The 13,876-nt window shown below is 41.8% G+C and overlaps 1 protein-coding gene across 7 annotated transcripts in view; it reads left to right on the forward strand.

Annotated features, from left to right (window-relative positions):
- The window catches only part of shroom3 (shroom family member 3), a 54,259-nt gene that overhangs the window by 30,018 nt on the left and 10,365 nt on the right, over positions 1-13,876 (forward strand). For 5 of the 7 annotated variants that reach the window (XM_037266039.1, XM_037266043.1, XM_037266045.1 and 2 more), the window contains 13 exons: positions 3,995-4,201; positions 5,518-5,834; positions 5,925-6,159; positions 6,489-6,544; positions 6,736-7,186; positions 7,281-7,562; positions 9,229-9,667; positions 9,780-9,904; positions 10,523-10,669; positions 10,767-11,221; positions 11,658-11,864; positions 12,168-12,354; positions 12,484-12,778. In XM_037266039.1, the coding sequence (XP_037121934.1) occupies positions 3,995-4,201; positions 5,518-5,834; positions 5,925-6,159; positions 6,489-6,544; positions 6,736-7,186; positions 7,281-7,562; positions 9,229-9,667; positions 9,780-9,904; positions 10,523-10,669; positions 10,767-11,221; positions 11,658-11,864; positions 12,168-12,354; positions 12,484-12,778 (3,403 nt within the window). The remainder of the gene's footprint in view (positions 1-3,994; positions 4,202-5,517; positions 5,835-5,924; positions 6,160-6,488; positions 6,545-6,735; positions 7,187-7,280; positions 7,563-9,228; positions 9,668-9,779; positions 9,905-10,522; positions 10,670-10,766; positions 11,222-11,657; positions 11,865-12,167; positions 12,355-12,483; positions 12,779-13,876) is intronic. The other 2 variants (XM_037266040.1, XM_037266042.1) reach the window with 2 other exon arrangements.

Here is a 13,876-nt window from a genome sequence, read left to right on the forward strand (position 1 = left end):
TAACATTGCATTTAAAACTTGGGACAGTGCACCTGGAAAACTAATGTTATATTGTAAGTGATTGGCATGAACCATGACTGTGACTGATTCCGGGACAGCCCTTACAGAAGATCCAAAAGGGCATTGATGGAAAAAATGATTTGTCACGCTAATTTTTGTTTGTGGCATTATAAAAAATGTACATGGGTGCAAAGGCTCTCCCTACCTCCTCTCATTTTGCTTGTGCTCCACTGGCACCACTTTGAATGCTGGTTTGCACCTGCCTCTTAAATTGATCTATATTTACTAATACATCTTCCATAACTTGGTAAATGAACTGTGCAGCAATTTTGCAGGGCAAGGCACCCACGGGGGTCGCAGGCGTGCTGGAGCCTATCCCAGCAGTCATCGGGCAGTAGGCGGGGGAACTGAACCGGTTGCCAGCCAATCGCAGGGCACACAGAGTCGAACAACCATCCGCACTCGCAGTCACACCTACGGGCAATTTGGAGTGCTCAATCGGCCAACCATGCATATTTTTGGGATGTGGGAGGAAACCAGAGTTCTCAGGGAAAACCCACGCAGACACGGGGGGAATATGCAAACTACACACAGGGAGGGCTGGAGGTGGAATCGAACCCACACCTTGTGAACTGTTAAGCAGACGTGCTAACCCAGACATGGGCAAACCACGGCCCGCGGGACACATCCGGCCCACGGGGGCGTTTAATCCGGCTCGCCAACCCTCAATAAATTGTATTATTAAAATTTTTTGGGTCATATTCCCTGCAATGACTGCGTTTCCCCAGTAGATGGGGAACCGCCCGCCCGTGCATTTACTACCGGAAGCCGTGTCAGAAAGCTCGGTGCACACTCACAAGTGCGTGTACAAACTCAGTAGTACGGACACGGCGCACTCTGCGCTTTAGTTCTATCAGTGCCGAATTTAGTGTGGGCTGTGACGTCACCATTCTCGTAATTCACGCGCTGAGCTTTCAGATACAGTTTTACGCTAAAGCCACCCACAAAACTTCCACTGTAATCCTTCCATTAAAATGAATGGCCCATGGAAAAGAAAGGTGGATGTGAGTGCCGAGTGTTTAAAAAAGATAGGACAATTTGGCTCGACCTACGCGACGTGACGTTCAGCCATATGAACATCATCAACCCGTCACAGATCTAGGTTAACGGACCAACACCTCGGCTCTATCCTAAGAATTGCCACAACAAATTTTACTCCAGACTATGATGCACTAGCAAAAAAAGGGAGACCAACAACACTGTTCCCACTGAGAATGAAGAGGAGTTTCTCAAGTTTGTTGTAAAAAAAAAAAAAGCATTTTGAATATAATTTGTACAAAAAACAGGAATTGAAACTAGCGACCATTCTCATTTTCAAACAATGCAGGATGCTCAAAGACATTGATGCACCACCTGTTTGCGACTAATATTAACTTTTAAAGTTCTTAAGACCGACTTTAAGGAAGTGTTTCCCGTTTCCTCACCTCTGTCACCAGGTGTTTGTGAGTTAAAGCTCTGCTCTGATTTTCAGATACCCCTCACCGTGTTGCCGTTTTGATGACTTTATTTGGATGTATTTTTTCGCCGATTCTTCAAGATGATGTATTTGGTCAGAATGTTTGCCATTTGATGTGATTTTGCCTCATAAGATAAACATCTTTCACAAATTTGACCTGCAGGCGCTGAAGTGATAGAAACTGTTGTTCATAATAACAGTGTCATATTTAATGAGAATCACTTTTTTTTTGGTGAAATATTTTTTTTAATGCTGTTAAGAAATGCATTTGTTTTTTGAATATCCATGCTTTACTACCTAGAAAAGGCCAAAACCTTTTATGCAATGACCTTTACATGTCGTTTATATTACATCACACAAACACTACGTCCATCTGCTCCTGGTTCGGCACCCCGGTCAAAATTTAGAACCCAATTCGGCCCGCAAGTCAAAAAGTTTGCCCACCCCTGTGCTAACCAGTTGACCATGTGCTGCCTTAAAAGCAAAGCAATAAAATAAAATTGTAATTATATTTGTATTATTAAAATGCAAACTTATGCACAAACCTTTATTAAATGTGTGGTATTGCATATTGCGTACCTGTTATGTAAAGAGGAGGCGTTGGTCAGGAGATTTATATCATCAGACAAACTGACGTCAGTGTTTTTGTCAAACAGCAGTGAATGGACTTAAAAGGCTCTGACATGACTCTGTTTGTTAGGCGGGGGCATTGACGCTAATACCCAAAGAGTGGGGGAATTCTTCATGCTCCCTCCCGACGTCACCTCCGGGTTTCCCATGGCAACATCTCACCCCCAACAACAGATACACGCGCTCCACTCACTCGACTGCTGTACTGCTATGTTGACTTCATACTTAGCTATTCTGGATTTGATGTTGTTTTTAATATCATGGCTTTAAACCTAAGAAACAGTGAGTAGAGGCAGTGGGGCTGACAGAACATGGAGAAGCAGGAAAGTTACTGACACAGAAAAAAGAATGACAAAGACTGCCCTCTTTTCAAAAGCACCAATTGCATTGTGTTCGGTTGGAAGAGTTGGTGAATCAAAGTGTGACGTAGATGCACACGTGCGCAAACACACATGCGCACACACACACACTGTCACTTGCAACACCCAAAACTTCATTTACAGTCCATGTCTCATGTTTTTTTTTTTGTTAGGTTACAACCATCACATTTGTCAAGCTTTTGAGAGAAACACACAGAGAAACCTCTTGTTCTGTCCTCACATCCACTCTTACACTTCTAACTTCGTATTATTCACTTATTCACATATTAATATTCACTCCTTCCATCGGAGATCAGAGTGGGCTTCTAAAGGTGCTTTGTGAAGATGCTTGACTAAGTCTGGCATTTTTGTTACATGAAATGTGCTTTTATTTAGGTGGAAATGCCTTGATGTGCAAAATGATTTCATAATAATGAGCTGTCTGAGTGAATTATTTGAATGTTAGAAACACACAGTTGCAATTTGAGGTTTACATACATTTTGGAAGTATATTGGCCCTCCGCCCCACTATTTGATAAGCAACGTGCTAAGCAAACGCTGGGCCAGAGAGCTAAATAGCCACTTCACCACCTTCATCAGGAGTAAATCAATCGCACGAATGCAGAAATCCAAACATAAGGAGGGGCTTTGCCTTCCAATTTTTTATTCTAATAATGGTAGAACGTGTCCCTTTTGTGAAGTGTTCCTTTCAATACTTCATTTTCCTAATGTACAATATTTATTTAATGGTCTGTGCCAGTGGTTCTCAAAGTACTGTTTCCACTAACGCTATTATAAATATAGCAGATTTTCAGCCATATTTGGAAGAGGCCTAATTCTGATCGGAGGATATCCAATACAATGTTTTTTCTCCTCCTTGCACTGCCATGGTGCATATCCAAATTGTACCACTGAAGTGCACAAAATCGGAAGTGTTTCTTACAGGATGCAGCGGGAATCAATTTGTTGTCTTGTCGTCATGTAAAACCTTTTTTTCAGAGGCATTTGGCTCGTTCATTGGGGAATGCACAATTTAATTTGACAGCTTCAGGATGCTGGCAAATCCAATAACTTGTTTTTTTTGTTGGAACTCATCTTGTACACTTGTTCATGAATTGACTGATTATGATTAAAACTGATGATGGATATACAGTACAATGGATAACATTCATCCATCTATCCATTTTTTATGCCGTTTATCCTATTCATGGGCAAATAATTGTAAGGCACATATGAACAAACTACGATTCACACTCACATTCACCTCTACCGCCAATAAATGACATTTATGTTGAGTTTATAAAGTTATAATCTGATCCTAACTGAATTTAGCATATATAATACTTTCTAGGTTAATATTAGTAACCTCTCATTTCTTAATTTAGGAATAGTGAATGCACATTTGTTTAACTGAATACTTTTTGTTTTTGTATACACATAAAATGATATTTCCTGGTACTTAGTGTGTGTCCATCTGTGTGCTGAGCAGTGCCTCCACCACAGACATCTCGAGTGCGTTTGAGTCGGATGGCGGCTACTTGAGGAAGAGTCCTGACCAGTACAGCTCAAGAGGCAGCATGGAGAGCTTGGATCCTCCTCAGTCAGCGCACCTCCAGCACCAACATACACTGGGCCATCACACCCACAGTGGGGCCCACCCTGCCTACTCCTCCTGCCAACAACTCTCTTCTGCCAGGTTTGTATAAACAATAACAACTTTAAATGAAGTGAAGCCCATACATGCAAGAGGACATATTTTAGCCAAGTTTAGATGAAAAGTGAAGGAGGAAAGCCTTAATTTTCAATCAGTGCTGCCGCCTGTAATGATTGACATGTGTCATACCTTCGACAATGATTGCATAAGCAGAGCTAGCCAATGACAGTCAAATGTTTTTGTGAATCCTAAATATTGAAACGCAAGTCATACTATGGCAGTAAAACACCAAAACAAACAAAATTTGTAGCAATTTCTCACGATGGAGATTTACAGTATGTAGATAACAACATTAAGTGAAGTGGATGTCGGGCCACCTTTATGTAATTTTTCCACATACTTGTAAAAGGCTATTAGATTTCCATCGTTTGCTTTGGGAGTCTCCACTTTCATGTGTCAAATGCATCTATGAGGTTTAAATCTCAAGATTGACTTGACCTTCCACTTTTTTCACTTGATTAACTCCTTTGTTGCTTTGGGTCATTCATTATCTTGCTGTCTGATGAATGCTTTTCCTATCGGTTTGATTGAATCTTTCTTTCAATTGGAATATAACATGTTTCTGTTGACTTCTCAATTTATTTTACTACTGCCATTGTGTGTTTCATGATCATCGATGTAGCTTGGTGAGTATATCTTAGAAGAAGCCGTTAAAGACCAAGCCATGACATATAGTGGTTTGGATCTGCTGGTAAAGCCTCTTAATGTTTGTTTATTGAATCTTTTACAAACAGTAACAGTTAAACAATGTTTCTGTAATCCATTCATGCGAATTAATCTACCCATTCAATAGCTGTTACGATGTCTTATAGGTTCACAATTCCTCTCATCTCTCTTGTTTACATGCTAGTTATGCCTCAATCTAAAAACAAACATGAAACTGAGCATAGATGTTCACATTATTGTTTGAAAAATTCATGTTGTAGGACGCACCCAGGCAAAAAAAAAACATTAAAAATGAGTGGGTTGAAATTAAACATGCTATACTTGTACTGAAATGAATTGATTAAGACAAGTGATTGTACTCTTTGTTTGGTCATGTCACATGGTACAGACCGTTTGTTGCTATGCAGAGTTCGAAGGGTTCTTGCTGCATAACTGTCCCAAAGGCCAATCAAAATAAAGAAAAAACACCAAGTTTGGCCACACGAGTGGGTAGTAATCAGTCACAAAACACGTCGTGACAGAGACGGGAAGCCAGAGACACACACACGCAAAGCAAATTTCTCTAAAATTCAGCAAAGATAATGAAGTGGTTTCTTCATATCAACTCTAATAACCTTCACATCTCGTTATAGGTCCTCCAACAGCATTGATCACCTCCACAGCAAGCGAGACTCTGCATATTCCTCCTTCTCTACCAGTTCCAGTATTCCAGAGTACCTTGCCTCTGCTCCGACATTCAGTGCAGAGCGCTCCTATTCACTGGAGACCGTACCCCAGAGAGGAGGAAATAGCGAGATGCAACAAGCTGACATACGTTACATCCGGACACTTTACAATGCCCAGCAGGGTCTCTCTCAGGAGCAGGAACTGAGGTCTCCTTTATCACTACATAGCAGTGATTCAAGAAGTGGGGAAGGAGCAAAGGGAGGGCACAGCAGAGATTTACCAAGTAAAGTACCATGTTCAGGAAAGTGGTCATTTTTTGGCTTCGTGAATTTAATTAATTAATCTATTTATTTATTTTTAACCCTTGGTTCAACAGGTGTGTGTTACCGTGGCAGCAGCAACAGTAGTGGTGCAAGTAGCAGTGGTGTGCTGGCTGCAAACAGGCACAGTGTGGGTCCAATATGGGCACCTGGAACCAGTCACAGTTCTTATGAAAACCTGAAAGGGGCACCTGCTCCACCCCGGCGGAGCGACAGCTTTGCAGCCATTAAGAACCATGAGAGGCCCAACTCTTGGTCAAGCGTGGAGCAACCCCGGGTGGTTAATAGGTGAGAGGGTTGGATCAGAGGTTTCATTTTATTTCATTTCAATTCATTACATTTTTAATGAATGCAGACTAAAGGCAATACACAGTTTTGAAAGAAGCAACATTGATATCAGTAATTTATCATTGGTGTGTATTTTTATTTTCATTATATTATGCTGTAAGAATTTTGGAAAAGTAAAACATTACACTTAGTGTTTATCCGTGTATTTAGCATATGAGTGAGAATTTGCTGCGCTACTAGATTACTAAATATTTTCATATTTTTGGGGCACTCTATACCTTGCTTTCACCATTAATTTACTATAGTCTCATGGATTTTGTTCCAATCAGGTCTCTGCAGAAGGGCTCTTATCATCACTCCAGTGGTTCAGTTGCCTCAAGTGCAGGTACAGTATTTTAAGAACAGAGAGAGAAAGCTCAAAATCCACCCCTTTTTCAGCTATACTAATATTCTGTACAAGACATGTTACCTGATCTGGGATTGGCCTGCTGATAGCCTCCAGCTTGTCTGCCACCCTAAAGAGGATAAACAGCATAGAAAATTATTGATTGACATTTTACCTTATTGTAATTTCAGCGAAAGGCTCGTGCATCACCGAGGGTCAACTCCACACAGTCATAGAAAAGAGTCCAGAGAGCAGCCCCATCACAAAACCTCGACAGGGTTTTCCCCCGCCAGGTTCACCTTCTGAACCTGCTACAAGCCTTACAAGCCCAGCTCCTCAATCAGGACGCCTTATTCTGCCCACAGGAGTATACCTCGTACCCCAACCTGAACCCCATTATGCACAGATGCCCAGCTCAAGTCCCATGTTATCCACCTCAGGAGTTTATCCTGCTCTGGCCAAGGACAGCAACCGGCAGCAACAGAAAGTCAGAGGACAGGAGGAGGAGGCGACCGAGCAATTGAGAGATGGAAAACTGCCATCTATCGAAAAAGGTCACCAAATGAACAATTTGTCCCCATATCCCCACTCCACCATTCCAACAGTTTCCACAAAGCAGAGCAGAGTACATGAATCAGAAAGGTAATGATCAAATGTGTCAATCACTAGACATGTTAAACTGTAAAGGTATTCCATACATGTTCCCCCTCAACCTTAATGTTCTGTTGCCTTGCAGGAAACAACTGGAGGATAATAATTTTGGTCTCAATAGAAACCTTCCGGCAGCAGAAAGAGCCGAGAACCAGGCAGAGGTCAACATGATTCACGACCAGCAAGGGCCCCAGGCTCCTAGCCCTCATCACCATATGCATTCTAACCAAGGACCCCACAACAACATGTTGCAAGAACAAGATGTCCTAAATCCCCAAACTCAGTCAACTGTGGCTCTTGGACCCCAGACATTCCAAGAGCGGAGGGACCCTTACACAACTGTGCAGTCTGGGAGCCACGTGAGAAGGTATGTCGAGTTTTAAATTGCAAAATAATACTGGGAAAATAAATCCTAATACGTTAAAGTTGAAAACTTGGTAAGATTTCATGGCAATAAATAGAACCTCTGAATTAGTCAAATGAGCAGGCAAAGCACTTGTGCTTTTGTTACTGTATATTTTAGGATAGACTTGCACAGGCGGGCGGGCGGTCGAGCGGTCGACACTTTATTGTTCCCGGGGGGGACAATTGTCTCAAGGCCATTGTGCCCGCTAGCTTGTTGCTACGAGTAATGTCATGCTCTACAATATTGACCTTTAAATATGTTTTACTTTTCTCACTAGTTTTTTGTAAGACTGTCATTTCCAAATTTATACCAATGCAGATGTAGTACTGTAAAATATTAGCAACAATAAATTACATGAAGCTTACTGGTAAATAATGGTAATGATATTCTTTTAGAATAGCAATGCAAAAAAAATGAGACACGTCATTCTGAGGAGTTATTTTTAGAACGGGTTACTCATATGGTCCTTACAGGCACCATGTTGGCCCCTCCACAAAAGAATCTTCCGGTGTAGTACAACCTTGTATCTTAATTTTTTGGGGCTTGTCGTGTGTTTTTGGCATGATGTGGTCTTTTTTTTGTTGTTTTTTGTGCTTAATATTGAGACGTAGATTTTCAGGATAAGCATTGCCTTTTTCGCCAAGATAAGCGGGGCTATCCCTGAGACAACCTATGTTGCTGCAAAACCTGTTTCTTTACGCATCAATGGTGCCTTCACAGATGTGCAAGGTACTCGTGAGTAGGCATGCATTAAGACACCCGCCAGATCACAGACGTTGGCTTTTGAACTTTTCGCTGATAAAAATCTGGGTGGTACATTTCCTCTTTAGCCCAGAGGACACAGCATCCATGATAACCAAAAACAATTTGAAATGTGGATTCGTCAGCCCACAGCACATTTTTCTATTTTGTGTCATTTCAGATGACCATGGCCCTAAAGAATTGAAACTTGCAGATTAGGAAACAAACAGTGTTAACTGACAATGGTAGTGTCCTTTACACAATAATTATGTCTTTTTTTTTTTTTTTTTTTGTAATGCAGTGCCACTTGAAGGATCAAAGGTCACAGGTTGAGTTTTGGCTTTGTGCGGAACAGAGGTGTCAAAATTAATTGATTCGTCGACAACAAATCGATTATTAAATGAATCACCTTGTGTTATAATAACCGTATAGAGCCATTTTTTAACAAAACAATGTCCAAATCTTCCAATTTTAGGGTCTCAAAAGTATTAATTCTCAGATTAATCTAGTCCTTCATGGAATCAAAACTGATTTATATTTTGTATCTCATCAAACTTATTCACTAAATAATACCAAATAAACGAAATCAATCGGTTAATAAACAGTAATCTGGGGGGGGGGGGGAAATCATACACTTACATATCATACATTATCTATTTATTCGATTAATTGATGGAATAATGGATAGAATAATGACAATAATAATTAGGTATTGTTGGGTCGAGTTGTTTTTTGTTTTTTTGATTGAGTGAGGAAAATGCTCCTCATGGAAAGTGCCTCAAAATGACTTGTTTTTGAATTGGTGCTATTAAAAAAAAAGTGATTACTACAGTTTTTAAATTTGAAAGAGAGTACTAGAATAATCAATTTAATGGTATATTTTTAGATTGGTGGACCAATCCAATGTTCATCCAGAGCCAATGTTGTATTCCAGAGTTGCACAGGGACAAGTACCCCCATCCCATCCAGCAGTTCAACCTCAGCACTCCTCCTCCACGTCCCCCACTCAGGCCTCCCTCGGTCACCACAGTGACTCAGCAGCTCTTCATTACCATCACTCGGACCAGAAAGAGCAGAACAGAGACAAAGAACACCCGCTGACTCGTCTCGAGAATGCCCTCGTAGAGGTACAGCGTTCCACCAGCCCCAGCAGTGTTGTCTCTGCCAGTAGTCATGACAACAATACATTGGGTGAGGGTATCCAGGGACCCACCCGTAGTCTCTCTGTCCTAGAGAGGGTCAGTCGCTTTGAGCTTAGCGACAGAGCAGGAAAGCAACGTAGTCAAAGCATCAGTCATGGCCCCCACAAGAACTCTTTCCGCAGGGTAAGTCAGACAAACCAATAAATATAGACCTTTACATTCCGCACACACGGTTAAAAAAATCCCAGTCTCCATATAACCCAATCTTATTTGACTAATTTGTAATCAAACTCAGATGACTGACAAATCCTATGGTGGCCCCTGTGGAGCAGAGGATCTCAGAAGCATGCTTGAAAGAAGCACCAAAGCCCATAGAACTATGAGCTATAGAGGAGGCAGCGTCAACTACAAGAAAGAAGGGTGGGTCCATGACAGTGTTTTATTTATATGGTAGGCCACATTTTTTTGGAGAGTTTGTAATTTTTAATGTTGTCACTGTGCTTACCGTGTTTGTTTGTTTCTTTGTTTGTTTTATGAGTTCCTTCCCATTATCTTTAGTAATGACTTATTCTACACATTTCCTTTGACTCCAGGATGTAGCCACGAAATTACATTTGAATGGACTAACAGTGGCGCGTACTCCGTGAGAAGTGAAGCCACTGGCGGCCATTTTATGTTGCCAATTACTCAGTCCGCTTAGCATCAGCTCATTCATGTGACTATCAGCAGTAAAAATGCTGAAAGGTTGAAGGAAACAAAATGTACGTTTATAGTGCTGGTATAATTTTGCAAGTGACAAACAGAAGAAAAATGAGCTTTTTAATAAGCACTTTTCAATCATGGTAAATGAAGTAAATTCATGAAATGAATTAAAAAACATAAGTCAAAGATAATTAAATCCACTCTTAAAATAAATATGGCATCATAATTGTGATGCACAATAACACAGAATAAAATACACATACAGCAAAAGAGATCCAGAAGCCTTGGGGGAGGTTGTGCACTTTCTTAGCGCTGTTGTTTGCCTGCTCTATTCAGGACTGCACCTGATCCCAGCTCAGCCCTGGAGAGGAGCCTAAGCAGTCTCCATTTGGATGGATCCAGGGAAGAAAACGAAAACAAAAACTCTTGGAAACAAGATGTCAACAACATGTTGAGCACTTTGCAGGACACGTCCTTCCACAGGTCAGAGGTCACTTCAGCAAGCCAATCTATTGCCATTGGCCAATTGGTGCTTTGTGTTTGTCAACCATCTTAATTTGAAAACCTTGTCTGAAAACAGATCTTACAGGGACTCATTGAAAGAAGTGCAATCTAAGGTCCTGCACTCCACCTCCTTGAGACACAATTCCTCCACTGTTCATTCCTCACATGCAGTTTCTTCTCCAAATTCTTCCTCACACGGAAGCCATCAGCCTCTACCTTTCGTGTGCGACCATCCCCCCTCAGAGAAAAAAGGCCCTAAAACCATGCCCAAACCCGTGGGCGTTTTTACCAATGCCCCAGTCACATCCGCTCACACTCCAAAGGAACGCCATGTGGTTGGACCAGAGACCCAAGGCCCAAATCCCCCGGCCTTGCCCCGCGTCGCGCCAGTTGGACCTCCTGCTTTATTGCGAATCGGTGGACGCAAACGTTTGAGCACAGACCAGAAAAAACACTCCTATTCAGAGCCAGACAACATGAACGAGATTGGAATTTCAGATTCTGAGAATGGTCTCTTCAAGCTTGGTGGAGGTAAAAGAAACAAAACGTCTAGTCTCCTTTGTTCTTTTTGGGGTATTGCTCATTGAAAAAGGATCGGGCGTGTGGAGTTAGTTGCACGTTCTCCGTGTGCTTGTATGTTTATTTTTGGGTCCTCTAAATTCCCGACTCCCCAAAAGCATGAAATGATTCATAACATATCTCCTGTTATAGAATAAACCTTGTGATTGACTGATTATCAGTTCAGTGTTCCTGACCTCTTGCCCTAAATTAGCTTATATAGACTCCAGCTTTTCGATGACCCTGAACAGGATATGAAATACAAAATACATAACTGTGATCTAATCCAGGAGGCGGGGGGCACCCTGAACTGATTGCTAATGCTACTGTTTTACTGGTTCTCATGTTCACAAAAGTTATCTCAGGTTGCTCCCCTTATAAATTGACACAGGATCTTCCTCTCTGCTAGAGACCAGTGTGGCTGACCGCCGGAAGATGTTTGAACTTGGATTTGCAAACAACACCATATCAAGGCCTGATTTGCGGCAGCTTCAGCAAGATGCTGTGGCTCAGTACGTGCAGAGGAAGAGAAGTGCAAAGAAAGATGAGGGAAGAGAGAGGAGTGGACCGAGGCCCTTCAGCGCTTATCTACAGTCTGACAATACCTACCATTCAGGTGAGTGGATCAAGGCTGAAATGAAACTGCATTGTGCTCTTTAAAACATCCAGTAGTTTGTATTCATCTGATTTCTATTCTATTGTGTTTTTCACATTTTGAGCTGTATTTTGGGAACCATAGCAAAGTATGACTTCAATTGCTGCGTTTAGTGTAACCACATTTTTTTCTGCTGTGCATGTAATAAAACATCTCTGTCAGACAAAACAAATACAGTAGTGGAGATAACTGTACTCGGCTCACTTCCTTTTTTATATTTCTTACCTGATTCTTGGACTCAATTTCCCTCATCCCCTCCCGCAGACACAATCAGCCTCTCCTCTACCTCTAGCCTTCTCTCACTCCAAGACTCTGCCCTGGATCGCTGCCTTTCTTCGAGTGAAAGGCGTCACTTCTCTTCTCCTGGAGCTGACCTGCGAAGCCTTCAGTCTAACTTGTACTACCCAGGCAGAGTTACCACTCCACGGGCGCCTTCATACTCATCCCCACGGTAACCAAGTCTGCTAGTTAAAACAACCAAAAGAGAGACATGTTTAGCCACTTTTAACAGGCGATGTTTGATCACATGTCATTCTTATTACAAAAACAATTAGCAACTTCTGCTCCTTGTGTTCCTTAGTGGTGACCCAGCACCTGAGTGTCACACATCCATCACCCACCTCCCACAAAATTTCATCCAAGAGGCAAGCTCCAACAAACAGAATTCAATTTGGTCAAAAGAAATGCAACAGACGGCAAGGCCACGACAGAAGCGTTTAGGGTCCAAGCAGGCGACCGGGTCACCAGCAATGGTCGGATCCATCTTGGGGTCTGGTAAATCCGCCTCTGTTGAAGATCTTTTGGAGCGGTCAGAGGAAAGGATCCCAAACCACTCCCGCTCCCGCTCATCCCCTACTCTAGAGAGACTCAATCAGGTAATATGCAACGACACCGGCACTCTAAATCATGCAGATTGATTACTTGGTCTAATAGCACATTGCTGTGAGGAAGGAGGGAATTACATTTTTGCCATTACATTTTGAAAATGGTAAAAATGTATTGTTCAGAGAAAGGGTTGGCAGGCAAAGCTTGTTGTATTGAACATTGTAGAACTGAGTTGTATAAAGCAATGTTTCTGGCGCGGCACAATGATGTGCCGTGAGAGATGTTCAGCTGTGCTGTGGGAAATTGTCCAATATTAATTACGAAGCGCATTGTAAACAGGATCGCCTGGTCAGCCACTTGCTAATTGCGCATGCGTGGCGAATCGGAGAATCTTGAGATTTCACGTTGTGTCGGTCTGATTGTATTTCAACGGCACATGTTCAGTCTATGTGTGTGTTGCTGTGTGCTTTCGCTAACTGACACTATGACGGCTGTGGTGCGTTTGTTGTCCGATAGAAATCAGAGCATGCAGTTCAACCGGAGAACCTTGATTGTTCATTTTTCACCAACATAAAATACGCAGTCAAGTCGAGACACCTCAACTGTGATAGCCACTCAGCTGCTGCCAGAACAGCAGAGCATCTATAAAAGTGACTTTGTTCTTATTGTCGCAATATTTATAGAGCTAGTCTAAAACCGTGAACAAAGTCATGTTGATTCTTTTGGATTTGAATCACAATCACTTACAATGGTTTATTTCTTACACTGTCTAAAAGCTTTTTAGAAAACTGACACTTTTCTTAAAAAAATAAATTCAATTTAAAAAATATTTATTTTTATTCAATTACCGTATTTTCCGCCCTAAAAGGCGCACCGGGTTATAAGGCGCACCTTCAATGAACGGCCCATTTTAAAACTTTGTCCATATATAAGGCGCACCGGATTATAAGGCGCATAAAATAGAAGCTATACTGCATCAAACTGAGGTTGACTAGGGTTGCGGTATGCATCCACTAGCCAATAACCAACGAGCCCTCTGTAAACAATCGCGTTTCTCAAACGATCTCCTATAAAATGATCAGAACTGACTAAAGTTCGATCTAACGCATTGGTACTACTTACCTATGTTTCCCTTCCATATCGATCCG

This window comes from Syngnathus acus, chromosome 12, assembly GCF_901709675.1.
Source record: "Syngnathus acus chromosome 12, fSynAcu1.2, whole genome shotgun sequence".
Taxonomy (NCBI): Eukaryota; Metazoa; Chordata; class Actinopteri; order Syngnathiformes; family Syngnathidae; genus Syngnathus; species Syngnathus acus.